General features: G+C 36.5%; 1 protein-coding gene across 2 annotated transcripts in view; it reads right to left on the reverse strand.

The window, feature by feature from the left end:
* SEL1L (SEL1L adaptor subunit of ERAD E3 ubiquitin ligase) overlaps window positions 1-25,748 on the reverse strand; it is a 34,887-nt gene that overhangs the window by 4,967 nt on the left and 4,172 nt on the right. The window contains exons 2-20 of one of the 2 annotated variants that reach the window (XM_051621426.1): window positions 22,520-22,557; window positions 21,967-22,189; window positions 18,379-18,546; window positions 17,668-17,773; window positions 16,172-16,334; window positions 14,292-14,345; window positions 14,153-14,212; window positions 13,473-13,554; window positions 12,990-13,144; window positions 12,184-12,240; window positions 11,224-11,292; window positions 9,835-9,912; window positions 8,566-8,628; window positions 7,692-7,779; window positions 7,297-7,445; window positions 6,576-6,741; window positions 4,169-4,240; window positions 2,837-3,009; window positions 573-701 (exon numbers count right to left, since the gene is read on the reverse strand). In XM_051621426.1, coding sequence (XP_051477386.1) covers window positions 573-701; window positions 2,837-3,009; window positions 4,169-4,240; window positions 6,576-6,741; window positions 7,297-7,445; window positions 7,692-7,779; window positions 8,566-8,628; window positions 9,835-9,912; window positions 11,224-11,292; window positions 12,184-12,240; window positions 12,990-13,144; window positions 13,473-13,554; window positions 14,153-14,212; window positions 14,292-14,345; window positions 16,172-16,334; window positions 17,668-17,773; window positions 18,379-18,546; window positions 21,967-22,189; window positions 22,520-22,557 — 2,093 coding nt within the window. Of the gene's footprint in view, window positions 1-572; window positions 702-2,836; window positions 3,010-4,168; window positions 4,244-6,575; window positions 6,742-7,296; window positions 7,446-7,691; window positions 7,780-8,565; window positions 8,629-9,834; window positions 9,913-11,223; window positions 11,293-12,183; window positions 12,241-12,989; window positions 13,145-13,472; window positions 13,555-14,152; window positions 14,213-14,291; window positions 14,346-16,171; window positions 16,335-17,667; window positions 17,774-18,378; window positions 18,547-21,966; window positions 22,190-22,519; window positions 22,558-25,748 lie in introns of both variants that reach the window. The other variant, XM_051621425.1, reaches the window with a different exon arrangement.

Raw genomic sequence — 25,748 nt, forward strand, 5'->3', positions numbered from 1 at the left:
TCCCATAGAAATTAAACAAAACTCAAGTGGGATAGTTATACATGAGACTTTGGGCAACAGAAAACTATTTATTTTTTTTCCTGAACAGCGACTATATCATTGTAATCGTCTACTTAACTTGCACACCACATGGCCACAGATAAGAGCAGTCAAACAGGTCAGGGAAATTCTCTTCAAGGGAAGAACAGCACTGGCTTTGCATATTTCAGTTTCATATAATGGCACAAATTAAACACTAGGAAGAAATTCTATAGTGTGAGGGTGGTGAGACACTGGAACAGGCTGCCCAGGGAGGATTGTGGATGCCTCATCCCTGGAAGTATTTAAGGGCAAGTTTGATGAGGATTTGAGCTACCTGGTCTAGAGGGGGAAGTCACTGCCCATGCAGGAGGGCATGATTCTAGGAAATAAGAATCACAGCTTCAGTAGCTTTCTTAATATGCAACAACACAAAACACATCTAAGTTTTCAGAAGGCTCAAGTAAGACTTCTACTTAAATGACATTACAACTCAAGCTTCTTCTAAACATGAAAAACACTGTTGTTTTTCCTGTTAATTCTGCATTACTTACATTGATCTCTTGTACATATTGCAAGGAATAAATCACTCCAAGCTTGCAAAGTGCTAGGAAGACTGGAACCTGAGCATCTGGGCTTGCTTCGGCTGCCATGTCATAGAATCGTTTTGCAAGATGAATATCCTAAAGTTAAGAAAATATAAAGCTCAAGTTTTGAAGACCTTAAAAAATTAGCCATAATACGTAGAGCTTTTTCTATAAGCTATTGCATCCTCTCATTTGAATACAAGGGTTTTGGTAAAGTTAAACAAAGGCCATTCAGTAAAACTTCCCCTTTTTTTCTGAGGGACATTCACCTCTGAACAGAGAAGTAAAGGGAAGCTTCAATCTGAGGGCTAAGCTATGGTAACTGATGCTAGAAGTGAAGCTCATCAAGAGATTAGTATTAACATATTCAACCCATGCACTGTAAACTAAGGCATATATTTATGTAACCCTACTACACTGACATCTCCAACATCACACTAAACATGGAAGACTAAGAAAATCAAAGTCATGAAGGAGTACATAGCAGCAGCTTCTCCCAGTTATACTACAGCATGCTTGCTGCATAGTGCATATATTTCTGCACATACTCTCAAATTAGATTCTACTTCCTATCCAAATGGACATAACTTGCATGAGTGGCAAAAGCATGAGCACAGCCAGCAACTTTAGGAAGAGCTTAAAATAGTGTTCTCCTCTGTGATAGTTGGAATAAGGTGATGACTGTAGCAAGAACAGAGGATATGTGTACCTGAACAGTTCAACTTTTCTTATTTGGGTTTTTGTGGTTCCACTTCAGATTATATGATGCAATGTTAGAATACTTGAATACAAACTGCCTGTGTTCACTCAGTGATGTGGAGGACAGGCCTGTGTAAGACTTAATTCTGAAATTGTTCCAAGTTGGACACTTAAAATACAAGAAACCTCCAGGACTTCATGCCACATGTTCATTTTGTAATTTTATCCTGATTTTGAAATACCATAAAGAATTTCTCTTCCATGCAAATGATAGAATTAGGACTAATTTTTCCTCAAATAACCAGCAGTTATGCTCAACATGATGTAACACAATTTTCAAAGTTTTTATTACTTGCTCCAAATTAGGCTGTTTTCAAGGTAGAAGCAAAAGAAACAAAAAATTCCATGTTCTGAAAGGATTCTTTTTTAAAAATGAAAATCTCCCAATTTTAGCACTGTTGCTTTTAGCTACAGGCTCATTTCCAGAAGTTAACTAGTTTTAAGGACTCACTTAAAAAGAGAAAATAAAATTTGAAGATAAGCTTTAGAAATCATGCAATTTGTGTACTGTATTGTCTCTTCTACAGCTAGGTCAGTAAGCAGTTATCTAATGTTGATCACTTGCTGCTGCCAAAGTAACAATATTGACCTAAGACTTGCTTTTCACTGTTCTAACCTTTTCCCAAGAATTTAGGGGCAAAGGGATGTCTTTTAATAAGCTGAATAATTAAAAGGTGCGTATCTGGACAAAACCTAAATGTTGCAGCTCACTGAAAATAAGGAAAGAAAAACAATTTCTTACAATTTCAGGTAACCCAGAAGATGTTACTGAATTCATACATCAATTGCATGAATTAATAATACATTAAGGTAAAGCAGGCTGCTTAAAATTAGCATGTAATCACTAACTACATGATTTTGACACATATAAGAACATGTTGCTTTGGATTTTGTAATTTTTAGTTAACTCATGGACAGCAATACACCATGAGCTTCCTAAGAGGACGAGATATACTGCCTTTTATGTGATGTAGCTTGCAAAGCAAATTGTAGCCTAGCCTAATCTGGAAAACCATAGCTAATAAATCACATTGGTTTTGGTGCTTATGGTTTCTTACTTGAAGACACATAGAACTTCTTTTCAAAATGTCATGATATAGAAAAGAAATTAATCAGTGTTTCACACAGCAAGAACAATCTTGTGCTAAAATACCCTGAACCAGGAATTGATTTGCACTCATTTCATTACACTTCAAAGTCTTGAAAGTATTATTCAAGCATATGGCACTCTTTTTGCCAGTCTTCACAATTTTGGGCAAAGAGCTTTTTCCCTGTCTTGGTCTCATTTCTTCACATAGCTAAGTATGAAGTGGAAGTACTTAGCCATTTACTAATGGGGAATGTATTGGGAGACATGCTAATTCCTACTAAGTGGTTAAATAGTGCCCAAAGCCCAGTAGTGTTTATGGCCTTAATCTAATATTAGTAAATGCACTGTAATGAAGCAGACTACCAGCCTACAGCTTACCCACCTGCTTGATGCCCAATCCCTTCTCATGCATGTAGCCCAGATTAAACATTGCTTGCGCACTGTGCTGTTGCTCTGATGCCAGTCGGTAGTGAATAAATGCAGTTTCATAATCAACATCAGTCCCAAAACCATAAAAATGGTAATCTCCAAGTTTAATTCTTGCAACTGTATATCCTATAAATGAAGAAACAACAACAACAAAGATGAAACAGCTAGGCAAAGAAAGCCTTTTAGTTTCATATGAAGATGCAATAAGACCTTCAGTATTACCTTCCGTAGTTTGCACAAACTGTTTCCCTTTTACCCTCTCTCATATAAACATTTTTGGTTTACTGTTGGTTTTTTTTTGTTTCTTTTATTTTTTTTCTTGTTTTTTTCTTGTTTGTTTGGGGTGCGTTTTTTTTGTAATTTAGTTTAGCTAACCAAAACACAACAGATTTCTATTTCTTGGTAATCCTACCAACATTTTTACTGCTATTTACAGGCATCAGTTGAAAAGCCGTATCATGTTGTTCACAGTCACTTATTACAGAAAAACTCTCAATTTCTTAGAAGTTCATTAAGGGCTTCAGCTCTGTTTTTAAAACAGAGACACTGAAAACTTGAAAGTCTCTTATTATCATTTGGTAACTGCATACTTAACCATTCCATCTTTTCAGTTTCTAACTTTCTACTAAAAGCTAAGTAGGTCTGGAGATTTTCAGACAAAACTCTTAGGCTCCATTTGCATTATACACTTGCTCTTCAGTTAAAAGCCAGTACATGAATGTAGGTGCACCTGTATGAAAGTTAGATACAGCAAATTGAGATCTTCAATGATTAATTTAGTTTTGTCTATTTTAGGATAGGATCACAAGCATCAGAGTTTAAACCTAGGTTTGTTGGTTGGACAATAAGACTGCATTCTTCATCACTGAATTTTGCTGGCTTTCAACAGGAAATGACATTTTTTATAAATCATGAAAAGTACCAAAATCCTAAAGGGTGCTTCATATCTATTTTTCCAAGTGAATGATTTTTTAAAAAAATCAGTCTAAACATTCCTAATGCTGTTTAACACTGTAATTCCATACTGAATGGCAAAATCCCACACCACACACTTTTCAGTTCTTTAATCTTCAGAATCTCAGAATGGCTCAGAACTGCAAGCGTATTGCAATGACTTTATAGCTAACAGTGGAACAAAGAACAGCAACTAACCTACATGGAGTAACTAATGCCGAACAGGAGGAGGTAAGCTTTCCCTCCTTCCCTGTTTAATAAAAAACATGAAATAAAACATTAATGGCTCTACTAAAAATACAGCAATTGGAATTGTGAAGTACAGACATACCTTGAGAAGCTGCTCTATTCCAATGAAGCAAAGCCCGAGGATAGGTTTCATTTTCTCCTACTATGCTAGCTTCTTCTAGAGAAGAAAGTAATTCAGTTAAAGGGGAACATGGTATAAGCACACAAGACAAAAAAAACACCCATGCTTATATTAAAGTCTGCTGAAATGAATGAAAAACTTTAAGTCATCTGTGCTATAGCACAGAAAAAATCCAACCTATCTGAAACTTACAAAAAACCCTTTTGTTTATATGTTTTTTCCACGTAACTGCCCATATAAGAGCTAGGAACAAACTCAGCATTTCACCCTGAAATACTGTTTACCACCAAGTGTCACTCCCACTCATGCTCTAGTAGATTTTGAAGCGTAATGCAAGAATTCAAGAAGATGCAAGTCTTAAGCACACAATTCAGGCCCTGTCAAAGGTGCACTCAAATACAAGGCTTAAGTAGATGATATTTTAGTTTGGCCATCTAAGAAACAAGACTAGTCAGTGAAATGAAAGCTTAAACTCCCTAACCAGCCAGAGGTATATTTTACACAGCAGTGCTACAGCTACTTCAGAACAGAAATTACTTTAATTGTCCATGTCATAAAATGAGAGTAGTTGAAGGATCAGAGAGTTCAGACAGTTCAAAGGATTGATAACTGTTTTCACTCGTAGTCTAAGTATGGTTTCAGCTATACTATCTTACAATTGACATACAAATTTTCTGTAAAAAGTGTATAAAATAATTTTAAATTTATCTCCATTCAAGATGCAGTAATATCTGACTAACATCAATCACAATTTTAAGCCAGGGAAAGATGGTACTTCTTTGCAAGAATGCACACCCAGCCAAGTCTAATTGCTGTATCTTATCTAAAGATGAGTTGCTCAGGCATTTTTGAAAACATGAACTAGAAATTAAGATGTTAAATTAGGCCATCAACCACCACAAGCCCAGATGCAAGGTTCTGCACCTGGGTTGGAGCAATCTCAAACACAAATACAGGTTGGGTGGAGACTGGATAGAAAACAGCTCTGAGGAGAAAGACTTCAAGGTTGATTAAAAGTTTAACATGAGCTGGAAAGGGGTGTTTGCAGCCCAGAAATGTGCAGCCAGCACATGTCCGGTGCTGCATCAAATAAGCATGGCCAGCAGGTGAAGGGAGGCGATTCTCCTCCTCTACTTGGCTCTTGTGAGACCCCACCTGGAGAACTGCGTCCAGTTCTGAAGCCCCCAAGCCAGGAAGGACATGGAGCTCTTGGAAAAAGTCCAGAGGAGGGCCATGAAGATGAACAGAGGGCTGGAGGACCTCTCCCATGAAGACAGGCTGAGAGAGCTGGGGTTGTTCAGACTGGAGAAGAGAAGGCTCTGAGACCTTATAGTAGCCTTCCAGTATCTGAAGGGGGCCTACAAGAAAGCTGGGGAGGGACTTTTTACAAGGGCTTGTAGTGAAAGTATGAGGGTCAATGGCTTTAAACTGGAAGAGAGGAGATTTCAGTTAGATATTAGGAGGAAATTCTTCACTATGAGGCTTGTGAGATACTGGAACAGGTTGCCCAGGGAAGCTGTGGAGGTCCCTGGAAGTGTTCAAGGGCAGGTTGGATGGAGCTTTGAGCAACCTGGTCTAGTGAGCGGGTGGGAGGTGTCCCTGCCCACATAGGAGGGTTGGAGCAAGACTTTAAGGTCCCTTCCGATCCAAACCATTCTATGGTTCTATGAATATCTGATTTTTATATTATGACACAAAGCCCTGAAGTTGCTAATGAGACACCTCGATTTGAGATCCAGAAAGGTTAAAATCCTGCGTTTTCTGGTTTCTGGAAAGATTTGCCATTTCCATTGTATCCCTATGACCTCAGACTCTGAGAAACCCAGGTTCCAGTCATGTAGTTGCAATAAGAGACTTGAGACAAGTTTTTTTTAAATTGTCCAGAACCAACTGTCCAGCTCTTCTTCCCTGCTTCATGAGCAGTATGGGTAAAGTTACACTAAATCTGGAGGAAAAGAAAAGCACTAAGACATTACAAGATAAAGAACAAAGGAAGCTGCAGCTGGGAAGTATTGTAACTTAATAGATTTAAAAATAAAATGTTAAGGCTGTGTTTAGAAGTCCAGGGAAGAAAATTTTCAGCATGGTTCAAGTTTGTAAAGCATTCTCTCCCTATCCCATTTTTTAAATCCCCTAGGTGTATTCTAACTTCTAATTTAAGTGTATTCTAACTTTTAGGCCAGAAAGCCATCCACGGAGCTGAAAATTAAAACAAACTGCTTTCCAGTTTGAACAGCAGGAAAGAGAACAAGAGTCTTATTGTAGTTCTAACTGAAAAAGAGCTATGTAATTATATCTTCAAGCACTTTAGCACTCTACTAAATAGGTTTCTGCAGGCAAATTCCAAAGAAACCTTTCAGGTCCTTACTCTGATCAAGTATGAAAGCAGCATTGCTTTGTGCAACTTCGTAGCCTTGTTCTGCCAGAAGAAGATACTGAACCACAGCAGAATTTGAATCACCATCTTTATAGCTGTTGTAGGCAGTCATCAGTCTTTCAGACCAACGGCCCCGTTCACATACGTTCTTAAACAACTGCAGAGGAAAGAATAGAGCAGAGGATTAGTTGTCAGGAAACGTAGGTTGTTCAGAAATTTCAGTTTTGCAAGATGTAAACCTTTAACATTCAAATGCTTGTTCAAAATATTTACATTTCACAGGACAAACTTGATAGATGAACTCACTGCTTAAGATAGGCTTATTTTAAGATACAGTTATTAAGCAAATATATGCCAAGATGCAGATGCTTACTCAGAACTATTCTTATTATCAGCTATTTCGTTACATTCAACCTGTGCCTAAATGAAGAATTCAGTACACAGAAAATACCAGTGTTTGCTTTGCTTTACATTCTCTTGATTTTCTTCGAAGTTATTAGAGCAAATACAAAACTTGCCCTATCAACATAGAAATAAAGATTTTTCTCCATGAGATACAAAGGAGTTTGGTAATGCTTTTCATTTTGATAGCCTTGGCTCTGCAGTCGCCAGTGGATTTTACCTAAAGCAAACTTCCTATATAAACTGATGTGGTTATAGCTAACCCTTTGCAAGACAGTATTACTTGACCTTTATAAATGGGTGACCTTACCTCAACAGCAGTGTGACAGGATCGCATCACTCCGGTGCCAGTAGCATGCATTTGAGCCAGATTATAAAAAGCCAGAATGTGGCCACCTTGGGAGGCCAAGTTAAAATACTTCAAAGCTTGCTTATAGTCTCTCTTGACTCCAATGCCATCTATAAAAAAAGATTAAGTCATTAGTATTCATTCCCCTTGAAAAGCAGAGCTATATGAAATAAAGTATGTACTTCCTCTTTAAAATTATTAAAGAAAAATGCTCTGAATGTGTTAGGAAAAACCAGAATGAAGTCTAAGTTCAATGCAGTAAGACTACTCTACAGACAGTATATCTACACTTCTAATGCCACCTAGTGAACAGTTACTGATTAGACCAGGCAAATCATCATTTTGATGCCACTTACTGTAATACATGGAACCTAGTTGAAGCTGTCCATCGACCCATCCCTGTTCTGCAGCCTTCTGGAAATACTTCAGTGCTAATTCATAGTTCTGCAGGAAAATTTGGTCCAGTCATTAGTGCCTTGCAATACACCACAATTTTAAGTAAAGAAAGAAAATGTGTGTGTGTGTATGTAAGTGCATGGACAGATCTGTAATACAGAATAATTACACTGGGATGTTCTAGTGAGAAAATATTCACCTGGTCAAAATTTGGAAACAAAAAATGAAATAGCCTACTATGATATTAGTGTGTCTTAAGTCTGCAGCTATCTCAAAGCTGGCATCTACATATAGCATTGTTACGAATAGTTACGCTTAAAATTAGAATGGATGTCCTTTTCAGTTTCTAGAACCATTATTTTATTTATTTCCTCAACTCTAGACTAGTTCAACTTTTAAATATCTGTTGGCATAGCTAAATATAAAATATTTGACATGAAACCTTGTGGGAAAAGCAACAAGTCAAATTAACTAATTAGAAGTTTCAGAATATTCTTCCACTCTCAAAAGATATAGAAATTGAGGACAGTCAGGATTTGTTGTATTTCACAAGAAAATTAGAGCTAAGTTCAAAATTCCCACTCAAAAGTCACATTGCTATGAAGTTATAATAGCTTTAGCAACATTTTCAAGCTTATTAGAGGGACTCAGTATGTTTCATACTGCTAACTGCATTCTTTTTTAATATATTACAGATCTCCTCATGGAGTTTTCAGTGTAACAGAAATCTTCACAATAAGTCTTCTACAGTACTTCTCTCCAGAGAATAAGTTTCTTGACAACAAGAAGTTACACAATCATCTATGATTGGAAAGATGACTGTCAAAAGCTTACCACTGGAACACCTCTTCCGTAGAGGTAAGCCATTCCTAATCCACTCTGTCCAACAGGATTACCCTGAAAACACAGGAGAACACTTCTGCAAAGGAAGGCAAAACCTACAACCATGTATTTCAAATTTGCTGTGTCTTTAACATCACTAAAACAAACAGTGTTTAAGATAGATTTGCTTTGTAACTTTGGTCCTAGTAAGCAATAGTTATTTAGGAAGAAAATACCACCTTCAGTAACTTTTATTCAGTAACTGCACTGGTGATTAACAGCAAAAAGAAAAGCTTTCAACAATAGTTAGTGCACTTTCAAAGTGTTGTAGGTACAAGATGTAGAACCCACACCTACAGAAAGGTGAGTCATTAGAAAAGAATAGATTATTCACTCAAATAGTCAAAAGAATAGCTTACTCACTTTAGTTTTTCCAAGTCTGAGATGTTCTGGATGCTACAGAAGCTTCCAAAACAACTACAGGAACTCTGAGAACCTGCCTTAATTTAAGGACAGATTGGTGGCTGTCCCGTGGGCTGCATTACTGACCACTGCCCCCGGAAAAGCATGAACCGTGGTATTCCTCAACGCCAGGACAGGCAATGAAGCACATCATAAAACTTCAAGTGAATGTAGGAAATTAGCAAACTGAGAGATCCTTACTCTAGGACTGAGGTGCAATCTAATTGTGAAATGCAAGAACCATGAAGACAGTTATATTTCAACAGTCCCTTCAGAACTTCAACTACTGTGTTTCACATGCTAAACACCTTTCCTGGAAAGCTACACATGCGTTAACTGTACAAAGGCTACCATAAGGGACAGGTCACATAAAGGCACGAGGGAGTAAGACCTAAAAACAAGCACTCAAATGAGATGAGCAGTATAAAACCAAGACCATTATCTAGTCACTGACCAGAAAACAGAACTAAAATAACATATCATCAGTGCACTGTAAATTTCTGTGACAAGAAAACGTTGGATTAATGAAAAATAACAATGAACAGAATTGCACACTATTTAGGTGGACGGTATTTCGTATTGATGCCAGCATTCATGAGAATTGCACTCCTTACGCTGAGTACAGCTTCATGAAGCACCATGACCAGAACTGGAAGCAGTTTCTGGCATCTTAGACATGCAGGGTTTAATTAAGAGCTAATCTGAGACAAAAGCTGGGAGACTAGGTGTACACACATGGAAGTGCACAAAAAGCAGCATTTGCAAGCTAATACATTTTTTAGTGCATCTAATTTCTTTCAAGCTTACAGATAATCATACCATATCAGCAGCTTTCTTGAAATACTGAAGAGCTGTTTCATTGCTCTGAGGTACAACATCACTTCCTTCTGAGTACATCTGAAGAAGAAAGGTATTATTGAAGAAGAGATGAAGAAGTCAGTTTAACATTGAGATCACGAGGCATCTTCACTTTGGATATGAGAGGGAGTCTATCGTACTGTCAGACTATTCTGACTATTTACTGAGTAATCATTAAAAAACTTTCCCAGAAGCAGAAAATACATCTCTATGCTGTCAAAAGGGTTTAACTTTCTAATTGAGAATGAACAGCCCATAAAATAAAAAGCTTTCATGAAAATACCCTTAATGTTTGAGTTCTACCTGTGTGCAGTGAAAAACACGTAATCAGGCAAAAATCTTGTGAGACCAGTGGAAGTCAAACTATAATGGCTGTTAAAATACTTATTGAAAACATGGCAAAAATTGGTTAATAAATCCTGGTCATAGAATCATATGTTCATTTCAGTATTTTCTAGACACAAAACACCCAAGCAATAGAGAAAGCAGAAGCCTGCAATTTTTCCTGTCAGGTGCCCAGACCAGCACTTTATGTTTGTTTTTTTTTTTATTCTCTAAGGACATTAATTTTGCATCCTCTACTACAGTGACAGCCTGAAAAGGATGAGCTACAGCTGCTGCTTATTGCAGCCTAACCTTAGAGGGTATTCAAATGGAGTAATAAGGATTTCGCTCCTCACAGTGTGAAGGTAGCCCTGCAACCCAGATCGCTGGCAAGTGACCCAAATACCTTCCTAAGCAGGAACTCATTAACATCACCAACAGCAGCTTGTCAGTCATGTTTTAGATTTAAAAAAATCAATCTAAAACTGATACAATAGGCCACCTTGCACATAGACTCCGGGTTTGGTGCAGAGTAGATGCGGACCTATTGGCTGTTCTGACCCAGACGCCTCAGTTCTCTACACAGAATAAGAATACAGATACCTTTCCTCTTCCTTTCTGAACTTAGTATTACCCATTAGGCAAAATTTTGAGAAGCCTGGCTGTTACTCCCACACACTGTATGGAAAAGCATAGTGGCCTGCTTGGAGTTTTGAACTCCGCCACAGAAAAAGGACATTTAGGTATTCAACTATTTAATTTTTAAAAAAGTCTAGTTCAAGCACTATTTAGAAAAAACAGAAGTTCCTAAAGTGAACGAACAAGTAGCAAATTCAGATTAGACATAATAAACTACAGCACTCAAATCTTGCAGGACCATTCAAAACAGTAGCAAAACAGCAATACCTGGACGCCAGGATTCAAGTTTTAGACTGCCTGGTATCAGAAACTAGGAAATAATTGTTATTTTTCATTGAAAGGCAGTCAACTTGCTTACTTTTGAGAGTGTGTTCATATCTTACTTACCTTTCCTAGAAAGGCCATGGCATGTGAGTTGCCAGCATTAGCTGCTTGACTGAAGTACTCAAATGCTCGCTGTAGGGAAGAAAACAGGTTTGCCAAGTTACCAGGTTCTTCTGGGGATAAGAATTATCAATCACACCTAATTTAATATATGTAGCAGGGTTCTCCATTTATAATCTGAGTATTGAGCAGCAATCCCTCTCAACAGTGTATTCCAAAAGGCAGAAGGAAAAAAACCCACAACTACAACTGCTACTATGCACAAACTACACAGGTAAATCTTACTTCCTTAGTGTACCTCCAAACCCTGTTTAGAAGAGGAGAGATCTGCCAGTTCCCATTCCAGTTTTACAGAGAACTTGTTTATACTCATTATGACCACTTGATGTCATCTCTGGACCCTTCCAGGGAGTCACTCTAAGGTATTATAAATGTGATGACTGTTAAATAATTTCTGGTTGGTAGCTGAGTCTAAAATAATCCTCAGTATTACACATCCTCAGCTCTTCATACTTTCAATACATATGCTAAGAAAAGGTTAGCAATTTTAACTTCTACAACCAATAGCTAGGTTGGCTTACATCAGCAGAAGTTGTATTTTCTATGCTTAATATACTTAGTATTGAATATTGCACTGTGTGTACAGTGCATCATGAAGATTCCACTACACGAACAAAAGCTCAACCAGTTTCAAGTACTACTTTCATAAAAACCTGTTTTTTGTCTTTGACTTCCTCATTTCCAAGATGATTATTCTTAAATTAACTGTGTAAGAAAATCAGCTCCATGTCCTAGTCACAGAAAGATTAAGTTTTATTGAATGACTTAGGTTTTATTGAACAAGACTACTGAAGCCATTAAATACCTTACGGTGGTACTTATGCACTCTGGCTTCACTGTGGCCTCAGAGCTATACTTTCTCCACCAAGTTTAATAGGCATCAGAGATAGACAGAAAGGATACCTGATGATTTTGCTCTACTCCTCTTCCTCCATGTAAGTGCAACTGCCCAAGGCCAACCTAAAAATAAATTTTACATTGCAAATAAGTCACTTTTCTCCTAGGGACTTTCTTTTTCTAATAATACAGACACCAGTGCAGAAATGCAGAAAGACAGACCGTATCAAAGCTAAAGATGCCACAAAGTCTGAAGATTACAGATTTGCTTCAATACCTGCAGTACAGTCCTATTTTTTCACATTATCCTAAGCACAAATTTATCCTAGATAAGTGACTTGACTGTCCCAGATACAAAATAGTACTTTTTCATTTAAATTCTGCCTAGCTAATTCTTAAGTCATATATGATCAAGTTGAATTGTGACAACCTGCCTATATTAGTATCTTCACCTCCTGCACTGTGTGTAGAAGAGGTCTAGCCTGCACCATGCACAAGTCATGGAAGAGCAGAAGCAACAAGAAACTGAGGTCCCCTGTCAGGGCCAGTTCTTTTGATCAATGCTTCCTCCACACATCTAAAGCTATCATTAAACTAGTCTACCTGGTTTCTAGTGAAAGCCAAGATCGTCTTTCCTAAGATACTAAAGTTGTAATGTTTCGGACTTATTTTCCATTAAAATTTGAATTTTCTGTCCAAGTTCTACCTCAAACACACTAAAACTGAAGCCTCTTCTCATAAAAACTAGTCAGGAAATAGTAATCAGCCTGATTTGGGAGAAAGAGAAAACTAAAGCTCCAACATCTTTCCATCTTTTTATTACCTGTAATTCTTGAAAACCTGTGTGTACCATCAGGTGAACTTAATCTTACCTGTGCTTGCACATCTCCTTTCTCTGCTAAAAACTGATAATACTGAATCAAGTCTTCCTCTAGCATCCCACTTGCCATTCCTGGATTTTCCACTTCATCTGCTAAGCGAATTCGCTGAACCACTGTGCCACCAGTCAAAGAAATGTCACTAGCAACTGCAAAATGGGTAAGATAAATTTTCAGATGGTTTTCTTCAATACCAATATTATACTGCCTGTTAGAAGAACAGATCTCTACAAAGCCTCAAATTATTTCTCAGAGAGAATTAATTACTTTGACACTCTTAGAATTAAAAGCATTTTAGTAAACAGGAGATAAAAATACCATATGGCTATTCAGAGTCAAACAGATAGCTTATTTAATAGCAGGAAATTTCTATTTTGATACTATTAGTATTGATACCAGTACTTCTAGTATAATCTAGGTGAGTGACACAGAAATACATAAAAAGTCAAGAACTTCGGTCTAGTAAAAAGTTTTTACCGTGATTAGCTACAAGTCGGTAGTGAGTGAGAGCAGATTCACAACTCTGAAGGACTCCTATCCCAGCCCAGTACCGGTAACCCTAGAATGGAAAACATAAAAAAATGTTATTTGAAAACATATTGCTTGCCAGGTTCCAATCTTTTTTCACATTACTTGAGCAAGACTTGATGAGACGAGGCAAAACAAAGGCCATAAGTCCATTGTGTCTGCATGAAAAGAAACTGACTGATAACATGAAAAGTTATGCATAGTGAATATTCTTCAGATATTACTCAGAAAAAAGCAAATAACCCAAATGACACTTACGGGCAAAAATCTAAAGCCTTTTACTTACCTATGTTGCACTTTGTCTTAAAACTCACTATACGGATTGAACTGGCATCTTCTGTAAAGATTTCACAGTTCTCATTAGCCCATAAAAATTAAAAGTCTGACACTTCTGCTTTGAGTCAGGAGATGTAAACATGGTTGATCTAAATGCATAGTGGTGTACAACTTAAAAATGAGCAGACATTTCTTCAAGTTAACAAGGAGTACCAGGAAAGATACCACTGCCTACCCAATGCATGCCTGATGATCTGATATTTGCACAGTGTATTTACATAAATGCCAATCTTACATTAAAATTTTAAGAGTACAAAAAAGTTCTTACATGAGTTATTAACTATCTTACTTACCAAGATCATATGAGCAATTAGATTTCCTCCTAAAGCTCCGAAAGTGTAATACACCAGGGCCTTAAAACAAAATAATTTGTTATTTAACATCTGCCTCCAAGATAAAACCAGGAGTACACACTGAATATTTCTAAGTTACCTTAGCTTGACTAGAATTGACTCCTAGACCGGATGCATATAGAAATCCAAGAGCCTAGAAAGAAAACAAAGTTTGTTAGGACATCCCTTGAAAAATCCAGGATCAGTTTTCCTCAAATATGCAAGTATAAAGAAGTGAAACAACAACACAAAGCTGCAAAGAATATGCCAAGCTTGACTTTCACTTTGGTACCTCCAATACCTAGGCTTTACCCTGCCCCTTTTAGAGTATGATGTTTCTAAATCACTCAGTTGCCTAGGACACTAACATAAATATATTGCACCAGAATTCAGTCTAGTGGATTGAACGCAAGGAAGAAATAGCTTCCTGAATGCCAAATGTAGATACAAAGGTCATGAACAGTAGAAGTATCCCAGCTTCAAGACACTCAAGAGAAGATCAGCAATACTGGCCAGGTTATTCATGTGTCCCATTTGCCGCTTACACCAGTGTAAACATACATGAACCCTGACCTTCTCTAGAAAAGTCTTACCGTTTCATTTACCGTCTAGCAGATCCTATGAATTTACTATTTTGCATCTGTTCTGCCATGGGTTAGCTGCATTTATTACTATCAATATAAGCAGTTAGAATGAACAGAGCTGTTAGGATGATGTTTTTTTCTCAACAGTTATTTTTATTTTGAAAATTTACATAATTACTGCTCTTTCTAACACCTGTTACAGCTGTGTGGCTCAGAGAAGAAACTAGGAGCACAGAAGTTAACAATATATATAAAAAGATGCCTATATTTCACAGTGTCGGATACTATTCTCGGCTATTCTGAAAACACACCAAAAAACCGATTACCCCATGCTGGCAGTATTGAATTATAGAGCAATAAAAGTCAAGGTCTTCATTGAGATATAAAGTCTCTACAGAAAATAAGTTCCTGCTTTCTATGGTTAATCAGCACTCCAACATTAAACCAGCACTCGGTAACCAAAGATCTAAACAAATCTGGGTAGTTCTCAAAGAAGCTTACACTTTCAAAAAGAAGGAACTAAATAGAAAGTATATGCAGATATTGAGATATTGAAATTGGTAATATTAATATTTTATGTCATAACAAGTGAACAATTATGTATGGATTCTGTAATGTTCAAAGACACATGGACAAAGTGAGTCCCGTTCTCTAAACAGCTTCCAAGATTCCTAGCTGTTCATAACTTCCTACATTCTAAACTTTGGTGTGTGTCTTTCTACCTCCCTACCTCAAAGGTAAAACTGCAGATGAAAAGCCACAACATCCCACACAAACCACAAGTAAAAAGTAACATAGTTTCAGAGAAGCTTTGTTGGCTGGAGTCACCTGTATCTACCCAATTTTTGGATGCATACATCCAATCAGGTCAGTCATGTAACAGATAAAAAATTAAATTAAATTAAATGACCACCACCATACTAAATTACTGGTAGTTTAATGCTGTTTTTTTTAAACTCAAAGAGAAGACCTGTTGCCATGTGTTTACCTTGAGGGTGCAGGTGTCATTTCTTACTGCACCCTCAGTAATGCTAGCAGCATGCAGAAGCCAGGTAAAGCAAAAGCATTTGGGGGGCACTCTCTGAACTAAAGGAAGACACTGGTGAAATTTAAAAAGGTAAAGACAACGAATAGTCAGGATTAGGAAATGCTTAGACAAGCATTAATAAAATACATCTACTGAATCAGAGCCTGGACAAAGCTTTTTACAAGTCTTCAAACAATTAAAAAAAATCAGCACTCTGTTGTCTTTTTTAACCAGGCAACAGATACCACCTACTGTTCTCATTCTATTCTGGAAGCAAGAACAATCCGTAAAACCCATCTTAGAACAAGTACAATCTATAAAACAACTCATAAACCTACAAAAGTCTTTAGAATCTAAGGACATACATACCATTTGTCCTTTAGGAGAACCTTCTTCTGTTAGCTTTTCAAATAGTTCTTTTGATGACTGGATGTTCTGCTTCAGGTAATCCCCAAACAACAAAGCATAAGACACTTTCTCCATTGCTTTGGTATGATTCATGTCAGCTGCTTTCAGAAGATACTGATATGCTCTTAAAAGAAAACAAATTCTTTGTCACCTTGAGACAAAGAAGCAGATTCCTTTCACAAACCTCAAGTTCTGGGAAGGCGTTCTGTTTGTTTTAGACTCTATTTTCTACAAACGCATCTACCTACAATAATTTGTTCCAGCACTGAACTGTCAATCTATGCAACAACATTAGACAAGTCAGATTTTAATATTCACTCTAATCCATATGCAAAGCAGTATGCATTGCCTCCCTTGTAAGATATACAAAAAGTTTAAGGTCAAATGATCACGTTTTTGTAGCAACAATTCTAAGTGCTGTACTAGGCACCTAGTAAGACCGCTACTTGGACATGACAAAAAAAAGAAGCCTGAAAAAGACCATGGAGTCTCCTTGATTTGTTTAGTACAAAATAATTCCAATGAAAACACTAGGTTTTGGGTCCAAGGCAAATGCATACATGATCAATTTTGTGATAAAACAGTCATACTAACAATGAGAAAGTTCTCTGGAAACTCCCCTTCCTATTTCAGCCTCAGAACTAACAGTAGCTCTCCAAAGTGATTTCACACCAGCTGGTTTCCCAATTTAAAAAAACTGTAACCTTACACATCATAACACAGCACTGCCAAGTATGCTTCATGTTTATCATGGACCTTCAATAGCATTCCAAGATTTTTCTTTACCTCTCCTCCTTTCAATTCTCAGACTTGTTTTCTTTCTTTAGAACATGTTGAGGCACAGCAATTCCTCACGTAATTTCACCTTTTAAGAAAGTGTAAAGTATTCAAGAGAACTAAGATCTAATACTGTTTACAATTCCTACACTATTTTATCCAAAAGAGTACTAGTCAGTCTTCCTTTTTCTTTGCCAAGGTGTGACAGACAACCTTTAGCTGTGCTTCAGTTTCCCTGATACATAAAGTAGAAGTATGCTCCCTCATCTCCATAAACAAGCTGAACATGTTCATAGTACTCGCATAATGATCAGCAGCCTCATGTCACTACTTATTGATGAAGGTGTCAAAATGAGAACCAAGTTTTAAATTAACATAGGTCTTTTTAAGTACAGTGGTACTGCAGCACCATCTTGCACTAAATCAATGTTTTGATGACATCCACTCTTGAGAAATTAATCTTACACAATTTTAGTGGCTTCAGAGGAAAGCAGGCATAAATTTGTTTTTCTAAATACTATGAAATTACTATTTATTTTCAGTACTGTCACCACATAGTTTGATGCTAAGTCCACTACAGTGCAAAGTCCCAGGGCAACTCATTCAAGTTATTTTTCAGTTAACCTGGAGTGACAAGCCAAGTCATCCTTCTCTTGTAGGGATGAAGGAGGTAAACTTACTCTTTCTTTTGGGCCTTTTTACTGCTTTCATTAAGGATTTTCATTCCAGTCTGATAAACATCCTCAGCTTCTTGCATCTGCCTTCTCTTATTAGACTGCTCTTCAGCTAAGAAAAAAAAATAGTATATTAAGAGCTCAAATTATTCAGCTCAAGACTATTCTCTCAAAAATCCTATTTGTTCTAAAGGGAAAATACAGCAAGAAATACATTTCTCAAGACCAATAAACAACATAAGTGATTACAAAAAGCTGTCTAAGGGGGTATATTTTGGTAGACAGTTTCTTCTCATGTGTTGTCACCCATGTATGAGTTAAAATACTCTTTTCATTACTCCAAGCAATCTGTGCAAAGAAGAAAGATTCCTCCTTCAGGAGGATGTTTCCTACAGAATGCTTGCCTTTGTACAATAAATCAGCAAGTATAAGGGGAAACACTGTTAAACCCCTGTACTCCTATATGCAGCCTCAGGAAACAGGAGTTTTACAGATGCTTCCACTTCAAGATTTCCCAAAAAGCTTTGGGAAGAGGCATTTGCATTATATTTTCCATTACAATAACCTTGCCTTTATAATTACTTGTATATGACAGTAGACAGTGGTCACTGATATGACAGGGACTTCTAGACCCTGAAATAAAAGGCATTAAGAAGACTGAAAACACTAGCTTAAAAAAGCATTCCTTGGACAAGAACAAGACATTAGATTACTTACTTTCACAGAAGCCCCACTTTTGATCTTTCTTGTAATCATAGGTTGTCGCACACCAAAGCCTGCCATCTTCCCTCCCGTCTGCAGTGCACTCTGCATACTCCTTCTCCATAAACAAAAAGGGGAAGTGGCAAGGTTCACCATCTGCAGTGCCTCCAATAGCTGTCAAAACTGAAAATATGTACTCAAGAATTAGACAGTTTTCCTTTATTCCACAAATTAATCTGCTATATATAGGAAAGCACTCTTATGTTGGTTTTAATGACCATGAATTGCATTTAATCAAGTTGAGAGTAAAATTTCAAATTATAAAAGCCTGAAATCTATTTGTTTTCTTTGAAAACATATTATTCTTATTTTTAACTGGGAAATTAAACAAAGGTATGTGGTTTCCTATGTACTCCTTAGTTCTAAGCAAAGACAGTATTTTTGTTTAGACTAGAGAGGCAAATCTGAGTTACATTTTTACCGCCTACCAAAAAACCAGGCCTTCCTTTCATTTTCTCTTCTCTGCACTACCCTGAAAATGCATTCCAGTGCATATATTCATTTTAGCCCCAGGGTTAGATGCAATCACAACAGAACCACTCACGTTGTCAAATGTGATGCTGAAAGTACTTGAGTACCAGCAGGGAGTACAATTAGAACTGTAAGTAAAGACTTAAATGAAAACACTACAAGTCCAGTAATTTTCTACTGTTGCACGTACTTGTACTGAAAACTTCATTTCATTTGGCCAATATACTTAAGTTGCATTCAAAATTACTTTGAACAGCATGATTTATTCATTCTCATGCACTAGAACATCAAAGATGACTGATTTTAACACTGCAATATTTTTAAATAAAATCAATCTTCTGTGAAGACTAAGAATTAACTATTTTTTTTGAAAGTAAAGTTTTTTAATTAGTCTTTTATAAAGGTTTTTCCCTTTCACTAAGATAAATCTAACAGTTGGGTTCAGCTACATTTAAAGACATTTACAAAGTCATGCAATTGAGAATGTAAAATATAAGGTGATTTTTGAAGTTAAGTTTGTAATTCTTCTGGTTGTAGAGAAAGCTAGTTCTTTCTTCTAGAATCTATAACTGTTAAGACCTAAAGATGATACTAATTTAAAAATGTCATGTTGATTTTTTGAAGCATAAGAAACCTCCAGGACTGGTTAACCTGTTGAAATTGCTCTTCATAATTTGATTCCTTGGCAGATGTTCCACCACACCACTCCAAGTTAATTATCCATAACACACAAAGAAAACAGATATTTTCAGCAACTGCATTCAAACATAATGTGTTGAGGTCTGATTAGCCTGGAATAATTTTCGACATCTGTTAGAAACAGAGTAACGTGCAAATTCATGCTAAGGATACACATAACTATGACTGATGAGAACTCTTTATGACTGTCATCTGAACAAACTCTAGGTCCGGGACATTAACACTTCTTGAGAACTTTAATACAAGTTTTACTTGTATAGTTTAGTATCTTCTCTCCTGTATTGAAATCAATTGGACACAAACTGTTTACACAGTGCTCTGCAAGAAGTCAGCTGTACAATACAGTTATTAAATTACTCTGTCCCAGTCCCCCCCTTGCCCCTTTTTAATTCTAAATTAAGCCACAATTATGTTTTTCCCCCCAGATAGTAGCAACTACTAACCCCTAAAGCAACAAACAATGCAATCACAGGATAAAATGCTCAGCACAGTTATTTTATCGTGTACATAAAGAGTGATAAATATGAAGTAAGTAATTTACGCAGAGGATAAATAATTTCTTGACCAACTGAGTGTGCAAGTAGCAGTTTACCTGTTTTACCATGTCTGAATGAAGTATATGGTATTTGATAAGTGTATTTTGTCCTTATTTACTTATATTTCATACTTTATGCTGCAGGAAACCCAAATATAGATTACTTACAAGTTTTTGTTACATTGGTAAGATTCCTCCAAAGAGGAAAAACATTGCAGGAATTCCCAGCTCTATGTATAAATTCATGGACAGTTTTCAGCAAAAATCGTTAATATGGAACTTGACTATTACAAAAAAATACAACACAAAAGAGGAATATCTTAAAAATATACAATTTTCTTTTGCGCAAGACCTCCTCACTAATTAGAAGAGAGCAGGACAACTTTCTTAGAAGGTTAAAAGCCTTCATAGTGCTAATTATAAATTACTCAAGATGAAATGTTTTTCTGCTCAATATCCTGCAAAAAAATGTGGAAACTTGAATTATTTTTTTCCATGCAATCTCGTGACGATACATAGGACCCAAACTGTATTTAGAAAAGCTTTAATCTCCCTTAATGCAGTTCTGTCACCAGTAGTTCATTCAAGAGATGTAATATCTGTACCTGAGGTAGATTCCTTTCCTGCTCAGTTAAAAACTTTGCCAGTAAAGCTTTCCTTTAGCAGCTTTTTTTTCCTTCCAGCGTACAAGTGCTTTTCATTCAGAATTGCTTTTTAGATAAAACCAGTAATCCTTTCATCCACATAACTATTTATCTCATTAGAGGTTCAAAAAACTGTGCAAGACTTACATTTCTGGTTTTTGAAAGTCACTTGCAGTACTTTCACAGGTGTAGTTAAAAGACTGCAATTGCCAAGGAGCAAGCCATCTGGTTATCCCTTTCTGATGCAAGATACCTTTTTCCTGTACAACACCACACCTATCGACAGCAATACTTGATCCTGTTACTGAGTTTTTACCAATTGTATACTAGTTCTGCATTAATAAGGAAGGCTTATTAGAAAACTGTTAGTATTTATATTCTAAGAGCTCATTTCATAACTCCTGCTTTCTTTTGACATTCAAATCTGAGGTGAGAAGATAGACAAATACTACTGTTACCATGTAACTATGTTTTGTTTGCAGTAAAGTTGAAGATTTCCTTTTTATGGACAAGCAAAAAAGAAAAGTCTTCGCTAGGGTACTCAACTGTTCCATCTAGATATCATCCACTAGTAACGGCAAGTCAAAAATCATATTACATTTCTATTTTTATCAGTAGTAAAAAAAGAAATACTAGAATTTCCTGGGAATTTAGGCACAAGAACATAAGGTTTTACTTATATTAAAAAACTTACTGAAGTTTACATGCGATTTAGATGTTGCCCTAAGGCTCCGAATGCCACCCTAAAGAGTTTTAATTTGCATAAAAATGTCTTCCTTCACTGTCAACTGCCTCTTCAGGCAAACAGCTAGCAGGCTGAAACACTAATGCAATCGCTCCTTCTCAGGTTGGCATACATGCACACAGCATAGTATGTATACTTTAGTCCTATTTAAAGAAGTCTGGGCTTTTGCCACTTGATAGTTAAAGCTTTCAAAGATGGAAACAACAAGAATTATTGAAAATCCCTTCAAATTCATCTAAAAATAACCCCCCAGATTCAACCACAATATATTTGAAAACTTTTTACGTTACTTTCTAATGGAAAAGCCAGCAACTACCATTCAATTTGAGAAAAATTAAGACACTAGTTATTTCATAAGTTCAGAAGTTCAAAATTAATATTTGTGTTCGTACGCATGTCACTCAGATGCATATTTATTGCCACTTGATCAAAAGACTATGAGCAGTTACCTGGACTCTGCAATTCTGCTTCTTCCAAATCCTTATTTAATAGATTTGACATCTCTAGAGAGTTCAACTCTTCCAGCAAATTCTCTTTTTCCTCCTGTTGACTTCGAGAGTCATCTTCATCCTCTGATTGAGAGTCAGATTTTCCTGATTCAAGGAAGATCTGACCTGCTACCACTCGAGTTGCTGCGGAATGGTCCTTTGCCTGGTCCTCTGCAGATGAAGTCTGAAGGAAAGCATCCCATAATTTAGAAGATTAGAAACAGAATGGCAGCAGCTAGCAAAAAACCTACTACTTTTTAAGACACAATTAATTAACATACTAAGTTTCAGCAGTTGAGTTACCTCTATCAGCTCTTGTTTACTCTATCCCTTCCAGTTTTTTGTTTTTTTTTTTTTTTTCAAAGGCATAACACATTAATTCTTCTGCTGGACAGAAGAAATTAATGAAACAAGAGCTACAAAACAATTTATAACAGGAATCATAGTTCTAAATTTCAGACCTTTGCCCTTACTCCAGCAGAAAAATTGAATAACTATCAACTTATTTCCTCACCTTTGACTCCAGTGATTCATCTTGATTTCCCTCTTCATCTAGAAGAGATAAGTCGGTAAAAAACTTTTCCACAAGTAATTTTCTCAAAAATAAGTTTAGCTATAATATTGTACCATGATTCTGAAATATTTTACTGTACTAAGTTGACTAATGCAGTTCAGAAAGACATTGTTACTGTTATCATGAAGAATCAAGTGTTTCACGGATGATCCTCCTCTTCCTTAAATTATGCCAACACAACTGTGTTTCTAATACTGGAAAAAAGTGTGGAACTTTTTTTTAAGATTAAAAAAAATCATAATCAGTCCCCTAGATTACTACACAGTCTGAACTGTTCTGGTCCAACTACTTCAAAAGTTACTCATTAGGTGAAAAGGGCCTACGGAACCTAAGGTTTTTAGTCACCAAATCAGCTTTAGTATAAACAGCTTCAGTAGTGACCAGAAAGTTACATTAATACAAATAAATACCACTCTGCTTTTAATTAAACACTTTTCTTTGCAGAATGCCAATTAATTTTACCTGACCAGCATACTCAAACCTTTACATAGAGGTCACTCTTCAGAACTGTGAGAAATCAGTTTGTCCTTCAGACCAGGTTTAAGAGTTGCAAGCCTTGTTTAACTTGTCTTTCTTATCTTAATGGACTGTGCTATGACACTTGATTAGAAAGACTGGAAAAAGAAAAAATGGTAAAGAAGAAAGGCTATTAGTCGGAGATCTAAAAGAACAGAGAAAAAAGAGGGGAGAACACGAACAGAAAAGTTTACTTTGGACAGTTTTACCATTGTTTTGCAGAATTGTGTCTCTTACTTGCTTTGTTCCTGTAACTGAAATGGGCTATTCACTCTGCTGCAAACAACTTGGTTTGTACTATTATCTCAGCTGAAAGCCTCTAAAATTATCACAGCCAAAATGTGACTGTTCCCAGTCACCAGTATCTGACAGCACCTCATTTAGGTAAACAAAAATCTCCCACATTTGGAAGAAGATGCTACAGACCCCCCTCTCTCTGGTACACAACTCACTTAGAGAGAAATTAAAAGTGCTAAAGATAAACAGATGACTAAGCAAAGCTGCTACTAACTCCTACTACATTTAGAAATCCTCCCCTTTTAAGACTCTAGGATGTAGAATGCCCTGTTAACAGGCTGGAGACTTGCACTACAACTAGAAAAGGTACCTAAACTGATAGAAGTTAGTGATCTATATGCGAGATGCACCATGTAGTATGTTATGGTTAGCTATAAAGACTAACTGCATAAATACTGAAAGACAACAAAACACTCCAGAAGCTTATAGAATTCTGCTGCCTTTTTGTAAGCATTTGGCAGCAAACGTAACTTGCATACTTTTCATCCTCAAGAAAGTAAAGTGTCTTATTAGAGATAAATAACCTCTGAAGTGACAAACTACAAACATGACACTTTACCAGTTCATTTTTTTACGAGTATTATTACTGTAACTGAACAACTCTGGGTATTTGCAATGAAAGGGCTAATCTTAGAAGCTAGATTCCAGAAAGCAATTTCCACATTGTTATATGAAGTATAACCTTTGATTAGAACAAATGAATAAAAAGATGAGGACCAACTTTAAGCTGTAACACCATAATAAAAATAAAGCAAAAATGCTAAGACTTAAAAGTGAAGCTGCAAAACTAAGTTGACAAGAAGTTTGACAGTGAAACTGTGACAAATAGATAATAGTATGTTGAGCATACTGAAGAGGATGTAGAGCTCAAAAAGTCTGACTGCAAGCAGACACAGGATGAAAAAAAGATTGTATAACAGTAGGTGTGGGTAAGCAGCTGCATCCTACAGATCCAAAACTGAAAGTGTGTAGAGATCTTCAGAAAAACTAGTGGAGACAGCAAAGAGCACTCCAGATGAAACCGACCCTTAAAGTAGCAACAAAGACAGCAGAACAACTGCCAATTTGGAAAAAACACCAAAAGAGGCAAGAAAAAATAAAGCCAGCTGCATTTTTGGCAGTGATCACACTGCTTATCAGCTTGAGCAATCTCATAAGGGTGACTGCGGTAAGTCTACCACTGAACTGCAGCACTTCAGATCACCATACAACAGTTGTTTTTTAAATACAGTAAAAGTATGTCTCCATTTAAGATTATGTGTTGGTCCTTTCTATTTTGAAATGATGAGGCAAATTTGAAGTTAGCAGGTTTCCCATATATTACATTCTACCATCTTAAATTATTTTGATCTAGAACCAAATGCCACTCCTAAAACTTCAAACTCCAGAGCCTGTCAAGAGATTTCACACATGCTTCTGGAGTGGGGGAAAACTAAGACAGTTAACCTACCCAGCAGCTTTTATGCTGCTATTAATCTATACAAAGCTGTGTGTGTGTATGTCTACATATATTTATATATATATACGCACACACACACACACACGCACAGTACCTATTACTGCAGTAACAAACATCATGTTATTTTTAACAGCTATACCAGCTAAGGTGTTTGGTTTTGTGTGCTCAAAATCAGCTTACACATCTGACAGCAGTAGACCATTCTAACTTTTTAGTAAAGGCTTTACTAACTGTTAAAACAAAAGACCAGACAAGGTCAAATAGAAGTACGGTATAATATCTATGCACATATATAAAAAAACAATTTTATTGTAACTTCATATGCCAAGGAAAAGGTTTGCTAAATTGAAAGGCAAGAACCATCTCAGCAATGTAAGACAGAGCTCATTAAATGTTCGCTCTTGTTCCCTGAAAGTGAATAAGCCTCTTTCATTTTTATTGCATCATTTCAATTCGCTCTGAAGAAACCAGCTGTTATTAAGAAGTTGTACTTGAATAATTGTTTTCAAAACAGTGGTTCCAAAACAGCACTACAGCAACAACAAAGTATTAGTTTGAATATTCTTAGCTTGAGACTTTCTTTAAGTTAGGCCGATGAGGCTGCAGTGATGACTGATAATGTGACTAGAGGAGGGATCACTTACAGCCTTGTTATTCCACAGATCTGCTGACTAATATGCACCCATTACTCATAGAAGTGTGTCTACTTCTAAGAAAGAGTTAAGAAAACTATTCTGAAAGTGTTAACAAAAGCTCTACGGAAGGTCACAGTTTGACCTAAGAACTGCCTATTAGTCAAGGCTCAACTACTGAACAAAGTCACAGATTTTATGTTTGTGCACCTGTTTCAGAGATTAAAGCTGCTAGTTGAGTTTGTTTTCCCATAGTTCAATTTTT

This window comes from Apus apus, chromosome 5 (genome assembly GCF_020740795.1).
Source record: "Apus apus isolate bApuApu2 chromosome 5, bApuApu2.pri.cur, whole genome shotgun sequence".
Taxonomy (NCBI): Eukaryota; Metazoa; Chordata; class Aves; order Apodiformes; family Apodidae; genus Apus; species Apus apus.